The sequence below is a fragment of the Hydra vulgaris genome, chromosome 09, assembly GCF_038396675.1.
Source record: "Hydra vulgaris chromosome 09, alternate assembly HydraT2T_AEP".
NCBI classification, from domain to species: domain Eukaryota; kingdom Metazoa; phylum Cnidaria; class Hydrozoa; order Anthoathecata; family Hydridae; genus Hydra; species Hydra vulgaris.
The window spans coordinates 60,416,023-60,438,919 of NC_088928.1; the positions used below are offsets into that span (position 1 = coordinate 60,416,023).

The window sequence follows — 22,897 nt, forward strand, 5'->3', positions numbered from 1 at the left end:
TAACAGTAAACAACTTTTTTTTTTTTTTTTAAACAAAGTTTTGTTTGAGTTGAAATTACCCAACCACTGCAAGTCCCATGCTTTCATCAAAGAGAGATCAGATTCAAGATCAACTGTTTAGTATTCAAATAGTGATGATTCTCTTCTGTGACAGCTTTGGGCTTGCATAGGCTGAAGAAAATTATTCCCAACAAAACTCAGTTGTTTACTGTTTGTACTTTGTTTCACTGTTTGTAGCCATTTCAGTATTATTGATATTCCTGTATTGAAGACATGCAACACTTTTACTGTGTGTTTATTTTACATTTGAAGAAGGACAACACTCTTACGGTGCGTTTATTTTACATTTGTTGTCATATTTGGGGTAGTTTTAATAATACTCTTTCTTTTATAGACAATGTCCAAAAATGGTTGCTGCTTAAGCAAGTTATCACTAGTTCCATCAACCAAAATGCTTGCAGTCTTGTTGGAAATCAATTTTTTAGGAAAAAAATAAATTAACAGTGTACTAGCTAAACGTTTAATAAACATAAGTTAAGTTTAAAAATGATTAAATTCACTATGCTATGGATAATATATGACATCTTAGATCTCTTTTATGGCATCAACATTTTAATTAGTCGAGAAATTACAAAAAGTACCATAACCAACTTTTAAAAATTTGCTTAGAATAGTAAATGGAACGATAAGGATTGCATAAACAAAGAAATAAGTTGTTCAAATAAATAAATAAAGTTTTCAATTTATTTTCTTCCATTTTACTATTTTAATTATGTTTTTTATTATGTTTAAGTTAAATTTATTATTAAATATTAATAAGTTTAAATTTATTTTATTAAATTTAATTTAAGTTTTTAAACTTAAAAATAATTTTTTTTCATCTTGTTAGGAAAGTTCTAATATAGAAGTGCTTAATGCTGTATGTCTATGTAAACAGTATATAAATTTATTGCCAGATAAACCATAATCAAGCCTGAAATTAAAATTAGTTTAGAGAATTTTTTTAGTAAACTTTATATAACAAGTTTAAGAAATTATGATTTTTTTTAGTTTTAAAATTGCCTTTTAACAAAAGCTTTTTAAAATAATTTTTTTTTTAGTAAACTTTTAATAACATATTTAATTTTTTTCAGATTTAAAATTAAATTTTAATTTTAAAATTTTTAACAAAAGTTTTTTATATTAATAATTTTTTAGATTGATCATAATATTAACGTCGATTAGAAATGATTAACTAGTTTATGAGTAGTAGTCAAACGTTTGTTAAAAAATGTTAAAAAAAAATGTTGAAAGTTTTTATTTCTTTTTTGATCGTTAAGAATTTTCACCCATAAACAGTTGTGCCCTCATTTAAAAAAAATTTAATTGTGAGAAAGTAAACATAAGACAATAATGTTGTGTTATGAATGTTTTAAAAAATATATAAGAAATATAAGTTTTTTCAAAAAAAGGTTTTTTTTTCAAACATATGTAGATTTAATTTTTTTTTTTTTTTGATAACAATATTGTTTAGTTTAAAAATATTATGACTTCAAATTAATTTTAATGTGGTTTCAAATTAAATTTAATTGCAATTGGTACTTTAAAATACGTAATTGATGTATAAATTTAATTGCAATTGGTACTTTAAAATACGTAATTGATGTAATTTAACTTTAAACAATGTGAGTATGTGTGTAAAGTATATAAGTATGAGTAAAGTCACATTTGCTTACGTTATGCTTGCGTTATACTTTTCCGTTACGCAATAAAATTTCATAACAAGGCCTAATATCAAGGTTGATAAAAATCGAAATTTTTTTGATTTAAATTGGATTTTTTTGATTTTTATGATTTTTTTGAAAAAAAAAACTTTTAATCACATGTTGTTAGTTTTTCTAAATATTATAAAATCTAAAACTAAATCAATTTGTTGATGATTTGCAAATTTTCAAAGTTTCAATCAATTAAATTCATTGATTCCAATGCTTTTTGATTAAATATTATAAATAGCATTCTCAATTCCAAGTCTACTTCTAATTTTTGAGTGAACAAGACTAAATGATGAAAATGTTTATTCAACTCCTGCAGATCATGCACGATCATTATGAGGTTTCCACCTGGCTTTATAGTTTGAAGCATGTAATGGAAACATAAGCTTTTAAAATGAATTTTGAAATATGTATATATATATATATATATATATATATATGTATGTATATATATATATATATACATATATATATATATGTATATATATATATATATATATATATATATATATATATATATATGTATATATATATATATATATATATATATATATATATATATATATATATATATATACATATACATATATATATATATATATATATATATATATATATACATATTTTGAAATATGTATATATATATATATGTATATATATATGTATACATATACATATATATATATATATATATATATATATATATATATATATATATATATATATATATATATATATATATATATATATATATATATATATATATATATATATATGAAATGGAATTAAGTTTTAAAAATGAGAAAATTTTATGTAAAGTGTAGTAAATAAAAATGTTATTTATGAAATATGCTAGTGTTGAAATTTAACTCATAAAACAGACATCAAATATTTAAGTTTTTTTGTTCATACTGCAAAACTATGTTTTACTTGTTTCTTTATTTTCTTTATTTAAATTATATATTTAGCATTTAAACTCTAAACCTAATCTTTAACAACATTATTTATTAGTAACAATAAACCTTATCTCTAATAACATTTATTATTAACAACAATAAACCTTATCTCTAACAACATTATTTATTAGTAACAATAAACCTTATCTCTAACAACATTTATTATTAACAACAATAAATCTTTTAAAAAATAAAATTAATATATAGTAGTAAAAAATAAAAGTTGTAAAACAGTTGTAAAAGTTTGGTTATTTTTTTGTTAAAATACTTTGCCACTCTCTTGCTTGGAGTTACTTATTCAATAAGTAATTAATAAGTCACAATATTTATGATCTATTGATTATTCTTTTTAATTGATGCCTTGTATGAGACATGAATTACTTTAATTTATAGATATCAATTAATACTCATTCTCTCAATACTAATTTTTTAGTATTTTTTGAAAATTTTTGTTAATTTTTTGATACTAATATCATTCATTTTTCCTGAATACTTGTTAATTCTACTTTTTTATATATGTTGAAAATAATTGATATATTCCACAATTCTTCTTTTTCATAAATATTAAAAATATTAATTATTATTATTATTTTTTAATGTTAACTCACCTCCCCAAGACCGAGAAGGCCACTACAGTCGAGGAGGCTACTATAATTAATAATATAATTGTGGTTACAACCCTCTCTCAATTCTATAACTCCAGAACTCAAACCTTAACGAACAATGCAGCTACACAGAGAAACAAGTTGAGCATGGTACTACCAGGGGTGTGGTGGGGATCGGACTCAGACTTCTTTCTTATGAAACAAGCACTTTCCCACTACACTACTACCACTGATATATTCCATAATTCTTCTTTTTCATATACGTTGAAAATAATCAATATATTCCTTAATTGTTCTAGTAAAGTTAAAAATAGTCTAAAAAATAAGAAGTTTAATATCTATAATTAAATACTTCTTTAGTAATTATATTTTATTTATTAATATATTTCGTTTATATTAGAATCACAATCCAAAAGTCTTAGCATATTTAAAGGTTTTAAATATGTTTTCTAATTCTGTTTAAATATGATATCTATATTGGATCCCAATATTATCTCCAAAACTTTGAAAAATCTTTAGGAAAGTAGTTTATGAGACTGTTTTTAAATCAAATGCTTTAATCTTAAATCTATGTCAACATCAGGCTACAAAACGAAGCTTCAATCAAATATCATGATCATCATTGCTAATACAGTACTGAGTGAATGAGTATTGAGAAATCAAATTTAATGATGTTTATAAGTTTATATATTTTTTTAGGTTTAGGTTCTACTATTGAATCTATTGACATGCCTGAAACTCAAAGCATTGAATCTGGAGATGGATGTGTTAATTCCAATGTTATTTTGGATGCAGATGATTTAGATGATGTTTTTCTTGCTAACTATGATGATAATCCAAGAAGACTATGGTTAAGGGAAGCTCGTTCAATATGTGGAGATGATTTAGAATCTCTGGCAGAAGCACCTTGTGATCTTCCTGATGCAGATCTTTTTGATAGTACATATATACTTTTGGATGAACCATCTAATGACACTGTGTTATTAAGCAATAACTCTATTTTATCTGACTTAACAAGTACCAGCCATAGTTTACAGTTTCAATCAAAGTTTAAATTTCAAGTTAATGATAAAATGTCAAGAATCATTAGCAAAACAATTGCAGAAGATGACTATATTTTTCAAGCAAGTGTATCCATGAGTAATGCTATTGAACAAGAAGAACTTGGAAATTTTGATGATGCTTTTGAAATGTATAAATTTGGGATTGGTTTGTTACTACGAGGTGTTCAGGTTGACGATAATGCTGATAGGCAAGAAGCTGTTAGAAGAAAAACAGCTCAATACTTGTTGCGTGCTGAACAATTGTATAACACAAAGCTCCACCCAAGTGGTAGTATAGAAGAGACCATTGTTTTAGATGATAATAAGTGGAGGTTCAGATTAAGTGATGTAAGAGTATTTGGTGTTATTAATAATGTAATGTTAGTTCAAAAGATATATGTAGATGAAGTGTTTGTTATGAAAGTACTTCACAAGCAAGGTGGTGTTTACAAACATAAAGTTCGACAAAAAAATCAGAGAAATCTTTACAATAGCAACTTTATGGTTAAACTTATCAATTGTGTCGAAACTCAGACAGGAATTTATCTATTATTACAGTATGTTCAAGTTCGTCTTTGGGACTTTTTAAATTTGCCTATTCTTTTTTCTAACTATTTACAGATTAATTCAGTTAATGAGTATTGGAATTGTGAAAATGGGGTGAATACCTGTGAAAATAAGGTGGATAGTTCTGATATTAAGTCTAATAGTATTAGTTGTGATTTTTCAGGGTTTATAAAAAAGCTAAGCCTAAAAAGCTATCAAGATAAGATTAAAATTTGGGCTGCACAAATTGTATTTGGTGTTTCTGAACTTCATTCTAAAGGGATTATATGCAGGTTTTTACTTTTCCTGTTTTTTTTAATAACTTTTTTCTTGAATAAAACAAATTTTAATTCGAAAACAAAAATTTATTTTCAGGGACTTAAATCCTCTTAATATTTTGTTGGATTCAAATGGTGTTGTAAAGCTAACATACTTCTCAAATGTTGAAGGCATTGATTATAACATTAATTTAGATGCTATTCGATATCTGTACACATCACCAGGTTATTTTTTATTTAAGATAAATCTACATATTTCAAATATATTTAATCTTTTTTTATTTATTATTTGGGTTTGGTCTGATCAAAGTTTGGTTTGTGTGTTTATGGTTTGTGACTTTATTGTTACCAACAGGTTGTTGACTTTTTCTTGATCACTTTGTTTCTGTATCACAATTAGTTGAATTATACTCTGGGATAATGAGAAAAGCTTCTTTTTTTATTTTCCAAAATAGTCACCACAATATTAATTCCTTGCAGAGTTCCATATATTTTTTATAATAGTTCTATATATCTTTTAAAATATTTCTTTTAGGTATATCAGCTTTTGAAAAGAATAAAATTTAGTTTTGTTTCTGTTGATTGATCTATATCAACCTTGGAAATATTTAACTGATATATGGGGCCCACAAAAAAGGATCTTGCATTTATTCAACCTTTTTTTCAAAAAAACAAAAATTATAGCTGTATTTTTTTGTATTCATTTGCATTAACATAACAAGAATTTTTTTATTTGTGATACAGAAATATGAGTTTAAGAAAAAACCTCAGTAAACAGAAATTATTATATTTAAAATTAAATTGTCTCAGAGGTCAATGGAGTATTTGATAATGTAACTTCAACCGATTGGTGGAGTGTTGGAGCTCTTTTGTTTGAACTAATCACTGGCAAGGTATTTATACTCTCTTTAACTCTCTCTCTCTCTTTATATATATATATATATATATATATATATATATATATATATATATATATATATGTATATATGTATGTATATATATATATAATATATATAACATATATAACATATATATATATATATATATAATATATATAACCTATATATATAAAAATATATATATATATATATATATATATAATATATATAACATATAACATATATATATATATATATATTTATATATATATATATATATATATATATATATATATATATAATAGTAATAATAATAATATATATATATATATGTATGTATATTAAAAATTAATTTTTGAATAACAAATAATTTTTAGGGGTTGCTCAAGACCCTTAAAAATTATTTAAATATTTTAATAGTTTAAAAATGATCCTAATCACTTTTGTATTTTTTTCTCTGACTGATTTTTGATTGCTAAAAACTTGCGAAAGCTTTTTTTAGCTGTACTAAGTAATATAACATGGAAATATTTGCCATGAATATGTTCGCCACAAGTTTTAAAAAATCAGCTTAAAAGTTTTCTTTTCAATATTTTCAAAGATATTTGTTGAAAAACAGCTAACTTTTTAAAATAGAAAGTAGTAGGAGTTTGGACAAAGATACACCTAGTTTTCTGAAGGATAAAATTATAATATTTAAATAATCAGGGAATAAATGTTATTTGTTACCTTAAATATCTAAAGAAAAACCTTTAAAATTTAAAGAACACAAATGCTGATTAGGTATTTCAGGCTTGGTCTGGAAGTAGGAGCGATTGCTCTCGATTACTGACCACGGAAATAATATTTAGTTGCGAAAATCTGGACGGATTTTTTAATTGTTTTGAGAACATTTCAAAAAACAAAACAAAAAAAGCGCAAAAAAAATTATTTGGACCGATAAGAGACAATTACAAAAAAAATTATAATAATAAACTAGGAAAAGAAAATAACTTTTAACGAGAAAAAACTTTAAGTAAAATAAATTATGTTCAGAACAAATATTTTCCAAACATCGCTCTTTTATAATTTTTTTATAAAATTAAGCAACATTTTTTTTATAAAGTAACATCTTACGATTGCTTAATAAGGAAACAAATGTTCTTTTATTTATTAAAGAGTATAATATAATTTTTATTTATATACTCGTGTCTTATTTTCAGTGCTGATTTAAGGAGGGTTGGGGTTAGAGGGGGCTATAGCCCGGGCCTCGCAATGTTAGATTCCCCGAAATAGTTAAGATGACCTTTTTTTTAGTCATTTTTAGGCTGTGACACATAAAAAAGGCCCCCAAAATAAAGTCTAGAGGCTCCGAAAAGTCCAACAAGATTCTAATAAAACTAACGCTAGTTTTAGTTTTATTTAAGCTAAATTATTTTATAAATAAAAAAGTTAATTTTTTTAATAACTATTTAATGCTTCACACAGGTTGAAAAGTTTAACATATTTGAAACAATTCTTCTTAGTAAGATGAACAAATGAAATAATTAAATCATTGAGTTACTGTAGAAATAAAATTAACTAGATAGAAATCAACTAAAATGGTTAAAAATACTTTATGAAGAGGAAGTGAAACTGCTTCACAATACCGCTGATGATGTTTAATGAGTGGGCTTTTTAATTTTATTTAGTATTTAAAACAGAAAAAAGTATATAAGTAGATAAGGGGTCCGATTTTACACTGAAAGTTTCAATATTTATTAGTTACTAGTATGTTTTTTAATTCTTATGGCCAATTTTCACTTAAATTTTTTTTAGTTTTGAGAAATAATTTTTTTGTTGATAACAAATAAAAATTAATAAACAGGAGGGGGGGGGCTTAATGAGCTTAGTGTGCCTGGGAAAATTTTCTAAAATTTAATTAATAAACATCCGCCCCACCCACTTCTATTAAGTACTCGAGATATATATATATTTATTTGTGTTCTGTTGTGAGCTCAGGAGCGGTGCTTGTTCATCCCTGTGTTACTTTGTATGCATGTCTGTGTTTAGTAACCAGAAACTTCTTGTATGTTTGTTTCATAATTAGTTTTTATTAACTTTGATGATTATTAATAATTTCATTGAAAACGCAATTATTGTTAAAAGTCTTTTTGTTTACAAAATAAATCGTAAAAATTGCTTTAAAAGATTACATTAGAATAAAAAACAGATACACAAAATTACATTTACATAAAAAATACATACTTTTAAAATAAAAAATAACAGTATACTAATAAAATCTATAATATATAATAAACTTTCAAAATTTTAACAATTTTAAGAATATATATATGTAAACATTTATTTTTTTAAACAAATAATAATAGTTTAAAAGATTTACGGCTTTGCAGATGTGGCTTTGAGAATGAGCCATAGTATTAAAGTAATTGTTGGTTTGATAATATATTTACAAAACAATTTATGCTAGAAATTTCAAAACTTAACAAATATACTAAGCAAAATAAAGTTCTAGAGTATTCTATTGAAATATTTTAAAAATTGTATTACTTGAGATTTGTTAGGTTCTGAGATATCTAGCATAAATTGTTTTATAAATATATTATCAAACCAACTATTACTTTAACACTATGGCTCATTCTCGTAGTTTTTCCTAGTTTATTTATTTATTTTTTTGCAAATATCTCTCATTGGTCCAATTAATCTTTTTGCGCTTTTTTTTTTTTTTTTGAAATGTTCTCAAAACGACTAAAAATCTGGCCAGACTTTCGCAACTAAATATTATTTCCGTGGTCAGTAATCAAGAGCGATCGCTCCTGATTCCCAACCAAGCCTGGTATTTTCCAAATTATCTTATCCATGCTATTATAACATTTATACATTAGTATGAAATTTCCTTGTATTCTTCATTGTTTTAAAGATGTTAGTTTCATTTTTTTAAGCCTATCATATGATAAATGATGTAACTCAGGTACAGATTTTGCTACTCATTTTCGAGTATTTTCAAATATGTTAATGTTTTTTTCAAAAGAAGGACAACATACCTGTATTGCAAAATCTAAATGCGGGCATATATAACTACAATAAAGCAATTATTAGTTAATAGTGTATTAGTTTTTTAGTCCAGTGTTGCCCTTGCCTTATTACTGCCCTCGTGCAAAATTTTCCGGGCTGTCTCTGACAATTTTATAAATTTGTCGGTTAATTACCCGGAAAAGAAAACTAATCAAATTTTTGCAATGAAATGTTTATTTTACATATAACATAAAAATGATTTAAATTAATTTTTTTTTTAAGATTTACAATTACAAAATTCAATTAGATGAACTAACAAAATTTTTTGCCCCAATTTACTTGCCACCCTCATACAGCGCACAACCTTGCATCCCTCAAAAGCCCCTGCTGTTACTATAGATGATTTCGCAGTTAAGCGGCTATTATGAACCACGTGGCGAAATGTTATTCTCGGGAGGGCAAAAATGTAAACAAATCTTTTATAAACATAAAAACAAACAAGTAAATAATAAAATGAACTAGGTATAAAATTTAAAAAGTTATATGCATTTACTCACATTAATACAATTTAAATATAAGTTAAGAGAAATTTAGATTTATTATTTAAATAAAATCTTCTCTGTAAATCTTTAAGTAAAATAGAAAAGATGTGAGCATACAATTAAATTGTACTGATTAAGCAGGTGTTTTTGCAATAAGTTTATTTGATTGTTTATTTTCTTGTTGTTTAAATAACAATTTTGTATAATTTAACTTTGGTTACTCTTATGTAGCTCTTAAGTGGGTATTAATTTTTTTTTAATATTTTTTATATGTTGAGTTTATCTTGCATTTAAATGGTGTACATTTTGTATACCTCCAAGTGCTTCTAAAGGAATACAAATGTAAAGAAAAATTTCAAGAAACATCAAACATTGCTAATGTACGCATTTACATAGAGCAGGCAATAAAAAGGATAAAACACTTCCATATTTTAAAAATAAAAAACACTGCCATTATTAATCTACCAATCATGAATAATATACTGTGTGTATGTGCTGCTATATCAAACTTTAGAAAACCTCTAGTTTCTAAATAGTCTTTTATAAAAAAATTTTGTTTGCTAAATATTTTTTTTTTTTATAATATAATATAACGTTTTTATAAAACAATATAATGTTCCTCAATGATTATAAAAAATTTAAATTTTTTTGTTTAAACTACTGTTTACTTACTGTTTAAACTTTAGGTTATTATTATTAAAAATGAATTTATATCAATAAGAGCTGAAAGATATGTAAAAAAAATTAGTAGTTGCTTTTTTTAAAATCATATCTATTTACTTTAAATTGAAAATTTCAACCCAGTTTTTTTTTATTGTAAAATCTTTTAAAAATACAACTTTTTGTCAAAAAAAAAAAAAAGGTTATATTAATTTAATATATGTTTTAGATAAAGGTATTAAATGTAATGACTGATAAGAAAGAATTCAATGTACTGATTGATTTCATATAACACATATAAAGACATACTTTTAAAGTTTAAAACTTAACACAAAGTAGACATGGAGCACATGTAACAAATCCAGTCTTGATCTGCTAATAATTCATAATCATCTTTTTTTAAATTTTGCCAAGAATAGTGGAGCTAAGCGCAACATATTTCACACTGAATACTGCTATATTGTTTAAATTCATTAGCACTGATTTCTGGCTCTTTAAGTATTAACTTTTCCAGAGAATGTTATAGGCTCTAATAGTAATAATGCTGAAGAAACATATGTTTTGAAAAAAATATCTAAATTTTTTTTTACCTTATCCCAGAGCTCTTGATCAAATTTGACTAATTCAACATATAAGTCCTTAAGTGTCCAAACAATAAAATATGCTAACTTGCAATTTGTGATTTGCCATTTGGGAACTGATTTGAGTGTAATATTTATGACTTTTATATAATGCTATTTCATCATTTATTATTGTAAAAAAGTTACAATCACTAGCTCCCTCTTATTAAAAATTATAAAAGGACATTTCACTTCCAAACACACCCCTTTCATGGCATTTGCATACTATAAATCCGTCTAGTGAACAAGCGAGATATGGTCTTTCATAAAAAATAAAGAGAAAAATATTTTTCAACTTTCAAATCAGTGTGTTTTGATACATCCTCTGTAAAGAATTTTTTTTATAGCATCTTGCTTGTGTTCCATTCCCCATTTGATAGAAGGCTTGATCTCTTGTGTTATATTCTATTTTTAATTGTTTTATCTGTCAATACCATTTTTTCTAAAAATATTTTGCATAAAGTTGTTTTATCAGTCACAATGACTTTCAATTCTTGGACCTTCAATGCTTTCATTTGTGTTTTTTCCTTATTATTTATACCATTTGTTTCATTATTTGCTATTCTTTTCTAACTAGGTCAGTTATTAAACATGGTTTGACATCTTTTTGAGAGGATTTATTCCAGGCACATGCTTGTTCAGTACATGTTGGATTACACCAACCTTTGTTGTTAGCATACTCCACTTTATAAAGGGTGGCATATGATATGGTTACAAACTTTGAAAGCTCCAGTCATGCAGGAACACCAAGCATAAAGTCATGTCAGACTTGCTAAAGGCAACCCAAAGTTTTCTTTTTTCCTTGATTTTTTGCAAACCACAAACTTCAGAATATACAAACAAAATATCTTTTTTAAAACTAAAGCGCATAATAGGGCCTACAAAACCACTATCAAAAATTGAAAATGCTTCTTGGTCCTTGTACTTGCCAATATATTCTGAATTAAAGTTTTTTTTTTCAGGATATACGAAAAAATGTTTCCCATAGTTATACTAGGCCACTCAGTGACTGAGTCTTTTCTGTTTTCCGTAGGTACAGAGTTTGGGTCAATTAAATCTGAAGCTTTAAGTTTTTTCTCCTTCTGTCTCAATAACATCTTTATTTAATTCCATTGCAGTAAATGCTCTGGCAACAAACTTGACTTTACGTCCACTTGTACTTAATCCACGAACAGTTAAAAACTAACAACCTGCCTGATAGGTAAATTTAAAGAATCTTCATAATTTTTAAGTGGCATGTTAAAACATAATATATTTTCAAATAAACTATTTGATAAATAAACAATAAACAATCAATCAAGCTTTCTCAAAATGTTTTGTGTACAATTTTGCCCTCCCATTAAAAACATTATACCACGTGATTCATAATTGCCGCTTAATTACGAAAAAGTCTATTTTTACACTTAAATGATTTGCATATAAAACCATTTTTGTAGTTTGCAATAGATGATATAATTTTGTTTTACTGTTTCTATCTTAAATCATTTGAAATTAATACACCAAGACCTTTTTCTATTTTTGTAGGAATCAACTCTTGCTTTACATTTTTGTCATGAAATGTTTATAAATAACATTTTTAATACTGGTATGCATGATTGTATGTTCCACTTTATTGCCCATTTTCCTAATATAACTGTTATTTTGTAAAGCAATTGCATCCGTTTCATTATTAACCTCAGCTATTACTTTACAAAGATTTGCATATAACATTATTTGATCTGTAAGTTGACTTAGAAGATCATTGATGTATATTGAAAAAAAACTTGAACCAAGCACAGATTCTTGTGGTACACCACTTACTATATTCACCCATTATAATACATATCTCCAAGTACAACCCTTTGACCTATCTCTTTCTCTATCTTTCTATCTTTAAAAACAACCTATGGAGTGGAAAGTAGTAAAAATTATTCCAATATAAAAATCAGGAACATCCAATGATCCAAACCACTGCCGGTTGATTTCTATTTTACCTATTTTGTCTAAAATTTTAGCACAATTGGTGTACTCTCAACTAGAGGTATACTTTGAATTTAATTATTTGTTTAAAAATACCCAGTTTGGTTTTTGTGAAAAAAGATCATCTGAATTAGCTGCAACCTTTTTATTAATTCAATCAGGAAAGAAGTTGATTAAAATAAAGTATATCTGTCTTCATTGCATATTGAGCTAAGACAAATGAAACAGTTTCAACTTTACCTATTATAACAATCTGTAAAAATCAATCGATAACTGTCAGATAAGATTTTTTATTAAAATCTGTTTAAATGTATGCACTATTTTAAATCAAAAATTTACTTAAGAATTTGCTTAGTAGGCTGATAGTTAAGAGGCTTTAACCACTTATAACATAACAAACGCCTATAACATCTATAACAAAAAAAAACTACTTGAAGCATTTCTTCTGGAAAACCAATAAATGTTGATTAGACCTGAAACATGTGGTCGAAAGAAAAAAATGTCTAGAAGAGATGATGAAAATTTTGTTCTTTATTCTAAAAGAAATCCTTTTGCAATATCAAAAAAAAAAACTACTCTTGGCCTGTAAATCAACAATTAAAAAAAGATTTACTCAACAACCAAGGTACCAAAGATATGTCCTTTTCATCACCAAATAATATTAAAAATAGGAAAGATTTTGTTAGGGAGCACATGGGCTGGCCATCTTTAAATTGGTGAAATATTCTTTGGACTGATTAGACCAAAATTACCTTGTTTGTGTCACATAACAATAACATACATGAGTTACTTTTGAACAATAGTTAAACTTATAAAGCGGTGGTTCATATTTCAGCATAATGCTTTGTGAAATTGCAATTTATCGCAAAATATTATTTAAACCGTGCAACAAAAAATATTCAAAAACTTGTTTTAAAAAGTTGAATATCTTAAATTATAAATCAAAAATCATTACGTGCACAAATCTAAAATTTTAAAAAATAAATTTTGACAAGGTTTATCTGTGAATTGGTTGCATATTGAAAAAGTGAAATGTGCAGCTTGTTATTAAAGATGCCGCTTAACAAAACCATAAAGTGGATTTGGGAAAAAGATTTTAATAGCAGATTAAATTAACAATCTGTCATCGTTGCATGTGTTACCAGTCTTGTTACATTCATTACCATGTGCAAAACAATTGATAAAAGCAATCATTTCACAACTATAATAGCAAAAGCGTAGTGATTACTAATGTGAAATATGAGTTGTTAAAGAGTTTGGACGTTCATGGTAATAAAAATTTAAATGTTGAGTGAAACACCATATATGTTCAGGTTTTTGAACCAGCAAGTGACGGGGAATCAATTTTTCTAAGAACTTGACTTTTATCGTAAAGCATCACATCAGGTTTAGTTGGCCAAACCCATGAATTCCCAAACAAATGTTTTTCAACTGTGGATACTAAAACTTGATTTGACATTCTTTTACTTGTCCAGGAAATTCTGATGCATTGTAATTAACAACACACCAATCACCCACGGAAAGTGTCAAAACTGAACTGTGACCATTTTCATCTATTTGACGTAGGTAATCTGAAAATAAAATGATGCACTTTATTTCGTCCAAAGCTGTTTCCCGCAGCATGATTTCGCTGCGTTGATTTGCTGTGACACAATGAATTGTTTTTATGCCTTCAACATCTTTTACATTACTCCATGGGTTGAATTCGCTGGTTAGCTTATCAATCTCTTCTTGCTGAACATGAAAAATTATTGTTTTAGGCATTAACATGGTTGCCAATTCAGTATAATCTTTAGATGATTGAACATTGGTGTTAGCTCCCTTTGACATTATTTTTTGACGTACGAGATATTTTGCTTTCCCACCAAATGCGTCAATTACCCCCTTTCCATGGAATGTGGCGAAATACTTCCACTGAAAATTTTTGTGATATCGACAGACCAGAAGTTGCAACAAATGCAACATGTATTTATTTTTAAATTCAGACAATGGTCCATCCGACCAAATGATTTCTTCATCGTAATAATTTGAATCAGGCAATTTCATAATATAATCGTATACTTTGAAAAGAAATGCAAAAATAGTATCCTTGTTTTTCTTCAGAGTATCGGAGCAAATAATAAAACCTTGTTGTGTACCCCTTACAAACTAGCTGCTGTAAAAAGAGTAACGCTAGATCTGCTCCACATAGCTGACTGGATTTCAGATTGATATTCGCATGAATATGACATTGCAAAATCTATTTGCAGGATTCTGGAGGCACATTTTGTTTTGTCTTCAGAAAATTCTCTAGCTTGGATTCTTTTCACCCGCACATGCTTTACAACCTTTTCAAAACCCTCCTGAATGACACCAATAAGTTCTCCAACAGTACCCTGCTGAATCTTGTGCAGTCGCATCTTGGATTCAGCAATGTCATCACGTTTGACGTACTCATTAATCCATTCGTACCAAATTGCTATGTCTTCCACGTTCTTGTTAGATTTAATATTAAAGTCGTTTTTACATAATTTACACTCGTTTTTCCAACAGGACTTGGACATATCGAATGTACTAGAAGAACACAAAATATCATCCCACCAATTATTTTTATACACAATGCCCAATCTGCTCAAACGTAGTATTAAATTTTCATGCATCACACATTTACACTGATCAGCTGGTGTATTTTTTAAAAGCAGTACATTAGGTGGACGGAGAGCACAAAATTTGGAAAAACAAATTTCTAATTGTCTCATGATTCTCAAGAAATAACGTATATGCCTCACGGAGGAACATGGTCAAGTAATACTTCCTTAAAGTTTCCTTTCTTCCATTTTTCCAAACAGCCATTGTATCTGACATGCCTGCCATAGTGTAAACAATGTCTGGTTGAAAGTAAAAGTCTTTTACTAGTAATTCATTATCATTTTCCAAACCTTCCACATTGCGTTTTTTAAACAAACATGCTGCATCAATTTTAAGGCCGACATTTTCAGCAACCTTGTTAAGTACTGCAAATCTTTTATTGGGAAACAGCGGTAAAGCTTTGAAACAACGTTTTACAGCTTTCCCAAGCGTTTAAACGTTTTGCCTATGTTTAGTTAACTGTTTCTTTGTCATTTTAGCAAATTTCACAGCATGAACTTGTGCAATTCTTTTATTTTCTTGAAATTGTGGATCTTCCTTTTTCTTTTTCATTCTAAACTTTTTAATTCTTTCTGAAGAAATCAAGGCCCGCAGTTTCACTGCTTCCATCAAAATTAAAAAAGAAAACAAATTAACATGACAAAATAAGAAACTGAACTGGGTTGAGAATTGCGCTTCCAACTGTAAGTTGAATGATTGTAAATCAGTGAACATACGTCAGTTAAAATAATTGCAAATGCAACTTGAAAGTAAATAAATGCTTGTGTAATTAAGGAATGTCTTTATGAATACATTGCCTACATGCTCGTTTAATTCAAATGCTAAGAAAATTTGCAAATCATGTGAAGTTGCATTTAAATGCACCACTTTAAGGAATCCTATAAATAGATTCATAGTATTTGCACATACTATTTGTACATATTTATTTATAGATATCCATATTTATAGATACGTGGTAGTAATTATTGTTACGTGGATTATCCAATTATATTATCATAAATTTAAAAGGCAATTAAAATCAAAGCCACATGATATCAAGTATAAATGAAGCATCTAGTTGAACTTATTTATAATATTAAGTCATGATATTAAACTTGTTTATAATATTAAGTCATGATATTAAAAACAATGTGCTTGTTGTGCAGCATTAAAAAAACTTGCGCTTTCGTTACATGTGTTACCACTTATTGACTTAGTTGGAATCACGTTAATATTTTAAAGTTGAAACATCGGACCGTCGTCTTATTTTACTTAAATGCTATCACATGTGTGTTGGTAAATATTTCTTGAGAAAATAATCACTCAACATATCTAACACTTTTATTAACACAAGTCGAAAAGATTAGTGTTCATTTAAGTAAAACTTATATTTTCCCACACTTGCAGGTCTTCTGTATTAAAAAAAACATCAGGGAAATCATAATACGTTAGCACCTATATTTTATGACAACTTAGTATGTTTTGTACAAAAAATAAAATAATATATTTCATTTTCTGTGCATTATAAAAAATGTGAATTTGGTTCACCTTTCGTGGAATCAGTCAGTGTTGTTTTGAAATAAAGCTACAATATAAAACTTTCATTTGAAGAAAAATGCTCAATGTTTATGTTAATAAAACTTTATTATTGTTATGTAACTTTCAAAAAAAAGTGATATATTAAAAATGAAAGAAGAAAAAAACTTATATAAAGGAACTTTAAGTTTCATGCCCAATGGCAATCATCAGCCATAAATTACAAAATTAAAAATTAAATTTTAATATTACAATTAGAATTACAGTGACGTGAACTCTAATAAATCCATGGGAACAAAGTTTGATGTAAAATAATCTACGTTTAATTTCCAGTATCGAATGAGGAAAGGAGAAATTTGTTTTTGTGCCTACACTTTAAAATTACTTCGCTCCTTGTATTTAGTAAGTTTTCTCCTTCATATAATAAAATTTGGTACTTCTCGTTCAAACAGAGATTTCAAATTTTAGTATCAAATATCCAGTATCAAATAAAAAAAAGAGTATATATATATACATATATATATATATATATATACATATATATATATATATATATATATATATATATATATATATATATATATATATATATATATATATATATATATATATATATATATATATGTATATACACACACACACACGCACGCACACACAATGTGTTTTTAGATATCATCTCTGATGTAACCATAAAATAGCCTGCTTCTGGGGGCTTCAGTACATACATTGACTATTGTACAGCCTACTACCACAAAGGAGTGCCACTACATCAAATGAGAGTTTGACATGGGGCAGCAATCTTTGCTTTCATTAATCTTTGTTTTGTTCTTCTTTTTCTGAAAATGCTGTATGCTATAAAGGTAAATATATGAATATATATATATATATATATATATATATATATATATATATATATATATATACATATATATATATATATACATATATATATATATATATATATATATATATATATATATATATATATATATACATATATATATACATATATATATATATATATATATATACATATATATATATACATATATATATATACATATATATATATATATATATACATATATATATATATATATATAAATATATATATATATATATATATATATATATACATATACATGTACATATTTATATATAAATTAGGTTTAATGCCCATGGTTTCACTTTTGTGTGTTTTGAATGGTTTTCCTTAGTGCTATTTTTTATTTTTATCTGACATAGTAAAGTTTAAGAAGTTTTTACAGTTGGATTTTTGGTGTTAACCTATTTTGTAGATCAGCAATGAGTATTTTTTGTTGTGATATTACCACTACAAATGCTATTTAAGGTTTACAAGCTACTCCTATCCTTATCTACAATTAAATTTGAGGGTTTGCTATCAGTCTATACGAGTAGTTGACTAGTTAAGATTAGTTATAGAATAATTAATTTAAGAGTCTTTAAGTTATTGAAAGAACATGAGTTTTTATTTTTTTTCGAACTGAAAAATGTTTTTTTATTGTAAAAAGATTTCATTAGAAAAAGGTTGTTGCTTATGGATGATTTATTTGACATACATTTGGCTAAAAAGTATTTATTATCATATATTTAATGGATTTCTTTTATAATTTTCTTAACTAGCATTGGTAGTTATTTTAAATAATTTTTTAAACCCTAAAATTGTTTGTAAGCATTAACATTTTTACAGTTTTTAGAGTTACACAAAAAAAAATAATTAATACATTTATAACAAAATATTTATGATATAAATGGATAAATTTAAATTTATGATTATATTTATGCAAAAAAGTTTTTAGAATTATTAAAGACTGCAATAATAAGAGTTCGTTAAAAAATATGGCTTACAGATTTACGATATAATTAAAAAACAACGCTAGTAAATATTGTATAAAACTGCATACCTTGAATGAATGAAATTGTAAGGCTGGTATTTCTTAAAAAATAGGTGAAGTTCTAAGAGAGACATAAGTGAATCTGAGTAGGAGAGACTAATAAACTTCATTCTTATTTAATTTACTTATACTCATTAATTATTTATGCTTTACTTTTTAAGAAAAATATAATGAATAAAGTAATAAAATTTTAAAATTTGAGATTTTTATTTTTATTAGTCACTATATAGCTGTCATCCAGACGGTATAACTAATCGGTCTGTTATTGTCTTACCAAAGATGATTTCTACTGAAGCTCATTCTTTATTAGCTGGAGTAAGTTTTTTTTAATTTTAAGTATTATATTATGTTTACCATCATCATCATCATCATCATCACCATAACTCTAAGTTTTCCTACTTCCACCTCTTTCAATCTTTTTTTTCCCAAAACTGCTGAAACCCAACATTTTTTATCTTTATACTATTCATGCTCAAACCACCTTAATTTTCTCTGATGCATTTTATCAGATACACTCACCATCCTAATCTCTGTCTAAGATCTTTTTTTCTCATCTTTTCATACTACTCTTGTATTATCATATTCTCTGTTTTTTAATAAAATGTAGTAATTATATAGTGTTTTTACTAAAGTATAGTAATTATATAATGTTTTTACTAAAGTGTAGTAATTATATAGTGTTTTTACTAAATTGTAGTAATTATATAATGTTTTTACTAAAGTATAGTAATTATATAGTGTTTTTACTAAATTATAGTAATTATATAATGTTTTTACTAAAGTGTAGTAATTATATAGTGTTTTTACTAAAGTATAGCAATTATATAGTGTTTTTACTAAATTATAGTAATTATATAATGTTTTTACTAAAGTATAGTAATTATATAGTGTTTTTACTAAATTATAGTAATTATATAATGTTTTTACTAAAGTATAGTAATTATATAGTGTTTTTACTAAATTATAGTAATTATATAATGTTTTTACTAAAGTGTAGTAATTATATAGTGTTTTTACTAAAGTATAGCAATTATATAGTGTTTTTACTAAATTATAGTAATTATATAGTGTTTTTACTAAATTATAGTAATTATATAGTGTTTTTACTAAATTATAGTAATTATATAGTGTTTTTACTAAATTATAGTAATTATATAGTGTTTTTACTAAATTATAGTAATTATATAATGTTTTTACTAAAGTGTAGTAATTATATAGTGTTTTTACTAAAGTATAGCAATTATATAGTGTTTTTACTAAATTATAGTAATTATATAGTGTTTTTACTAAATTATAGTAATTATATAGTGTTTTTACTAAATTATAGTAATTATATAGTGTTTTTACTAAATTATAGTAATTATATAATGTTTTTACTAAAGTGTAGTAATTATATAGTGTTTTTACTAAAGTATAGCAATTATATAGTGTTTTTACTAAATTATAGTAATTATATAATGTTTTTAATAAAGTATAGTAATTATATAGTGTTTTAAGAGTTATAAGATAGTAGCAATTGTTAAAGTAATTTTTGTTTTCTTTTTACTTACTTTTTTTTTTTAAAGCTTTTGAAGTTTTCTCCAGAAGAAAGGCTTGGTAAATTTTTTTAATTTATTTTTTATTAGCTTCTAAAATAGTTTTATAACAATTATGAATTAAAAGTGATAGAATTAGAAAGTATAAAATGTTATTTGAGAAACTTAGAAATATATATATATATATATATATATATATATATATATATATATATATATATATATATATATATATATATATATATATATATAATAAATATAATATTATTTATATTTGTGAATTTATTGTTATAAAAACACCTATAAATAATTTAAAGCAAAAAACCTTTTTTCTTATTTGTAAAAGCAAAAACTTATGCATTTTTTATCTTTTGAGATAGCAAACATTTTTTTGTTTGGTTTTTATGCAAGCTTATAAGTATACTCCAATTTTTTGATATTATGCAGAAGGTTAGGTGAATGGGTGGAGTTAGTGTGTATTATCATTTATTATTGGTTCTACATTAAGATCTAAATGAATTGACAAATTTCAAGTAAGATCTGAGTGAATGACAAAAAATTTAGAGTTAACATAATTAACAATGTTAACGCAGCAATTAATTGAGAAATTGAGATTGCTTTTAAAATATTCTTAAAAATAGCTGCCATTTACAGTAAGATCGGTTAGAGCGCTAGTCTCAGAATTAGGAGGTTCAAGGTTCAATTCCAGCTTTAATTCAAGATTCAATTCCTGTTTAAGTGCTCTTCAGAGGTGCTCTGTAATAAGACTGTAAAACTTCTTGAATCATAGTAATCTCAACAACAACAAAAATCTCTTATATTGAATACTAAACATGTGCAATAGTATTTTTCATCAATGTCACAGAATTTATTTATTCTGAGTATTTTGACATTGGTTTAAGTTTGTTTCTTAATTATCCTTCTTACCTCATGTTTTGCAGAATTTAGTAGGCAAACGGTAAGTTCGTTTAGAAAAATTTAATTTTTGAAAATTATAAAGCAATCAAAAGTCATGTTTATTTTCATTTAAAAATTATGATATTACAAACGTAATAATCAAAGTGTTTACTTTCTACTTGGTCTTTTGGTTTTAGATCTTTAATTTTATAAAATAAAAAAATTACATTTATTAGTAGGTGGTTGTGTTTATCTTAGCATCCATAAACAGGGTGGCCAGCCAACTGCAAATCAGGGAAAAGTCAGGGGAATTGCTTCTGGTTAGGGAAATCAGGGAAAGGTCAGGGATTTTCAGTTTGTTTTTTTTCAAAAGTCAGTGAAAAAAATTTTTTTTAAATTTTTTTTACAAACTCCCACACAACCATTAATCAAATGAAAAATTTATATTCATTTTGCCATACATTTATAAAATCGCATGGAAAAAGAAAATATAATTAGCTAAAGATATCTTTAAAATATAAGTCTATTTAAACATGGTTTTATTTAGCTACGTTAATTTTTTTCAGGTAAATATTAAAGTAGTAATAAAAATGTCCAAAATAACTTACTTTGATAATGATTGGACCAATCTTGAATGTCATCCATCATGGGGTTGGTTTAAGAGAGCTGATGATAAAACAAAGGGTATGTGTAGTGTATGTGGAAAGACATTTTAAGTAATATGGGTATAATGGTAGTTAAAAGTCATGAAAAAAGTGCAAAGCATTTAAAAAATATATCTTTAGAAAGCCAACCAACCGTATTTGATTATTTTACTAATAAGTCCCTGAAAAATCCAGTATCACTTGCAACTTATGCGGTAGTGGTGTAGTGGTAGAGCGCTCCCTTCATAAGCGAGAGGTTCCAAGTTCGATTCCCACCATGTCCCTGGTAGTACCGTGCTCAACTTGTTTCTCCATGCAGCCACCTTGTTCGTTAAGGTTCCTGTTTTGGAGTTATAGAGTTGGGAGAGGGTTATAACCACAAGCAGTCTCCTCATTTGTAGTGGCCTTCTTGGCCTTGGGAAGGTGAATTGCAAAAAAAAAAACTGTTTTATCAACATCAACTTTAATAGCTTCTGAATCATTGCTATTAGCTCTCTGTGTAGCCGAATCTTCTCAACAAATGCTAATCATTTCAACAAATTCTTCCAGGACTATAATACCAGGACTCTTCCAGGACTATAATACCAGGACTCTTCCAGGACCACCTTTTTCTTTATTTATAGCTCAAAATGATATAACACGTTTTGAAATACTTGTGTATACGTTCTGAAATACTTTAGCCACTATATGTTACACAGCAGCATTTCTCTTACTGATCATGTTCGAAAATAGAACAACTGTTTTGGTCTATGTTTCCTGACAGTTTTATAGCTAAAATAATGGCTATTGGGAAAACTTAAGTAGCTTATAACATTGCACATGTTCTTGCCCAATATTTCCATGATCTAGTTTTAAAGGCGGTGTTAAGCTTTACTAGTGTTTTAAATGAAAAGAAAAATTTTAAAAATTTCTATGGATGGGCCATAATGA

At 25.9% G+C, this 22,897-nt stretch overlaps 1 protein-coding gene across 1 annotated transcript in view; it reads left to right on the forward strand.

Annotated features, from left to right (window-relative positions):
• The window catches only part of LOC101237435 (ribosomal protein S6 kinase delta-1), a 69,933-nt gene that overhangs the window by 36,823 nt on the left and 10,213 nt on the right, over positions 1–22,897 (forward strand). Inside the window, exons 6-10 of the mRNA XM_065806233.1 lie at positions 4,012–5,194; positions 5,277–5,404; positions 5,990–6,072; positions 19,111–19,206; positions 20,457–20,487. Coding sequence (XP_065662305.1) covers positions 4,012–5,194; positions 5,277–5,404; positions 5,990–6,072; positions 19,111–19,206; positions 20,457–20,487 — 1,521 coding nt within the window. The remainder of the gene's footprint in view (positions 1–4,011; positions 5,195–5,276; positions 5,405–5,989; positions 6,073–19,110; positions 19,207–20,456; positions 20,488–22,897) is intronic.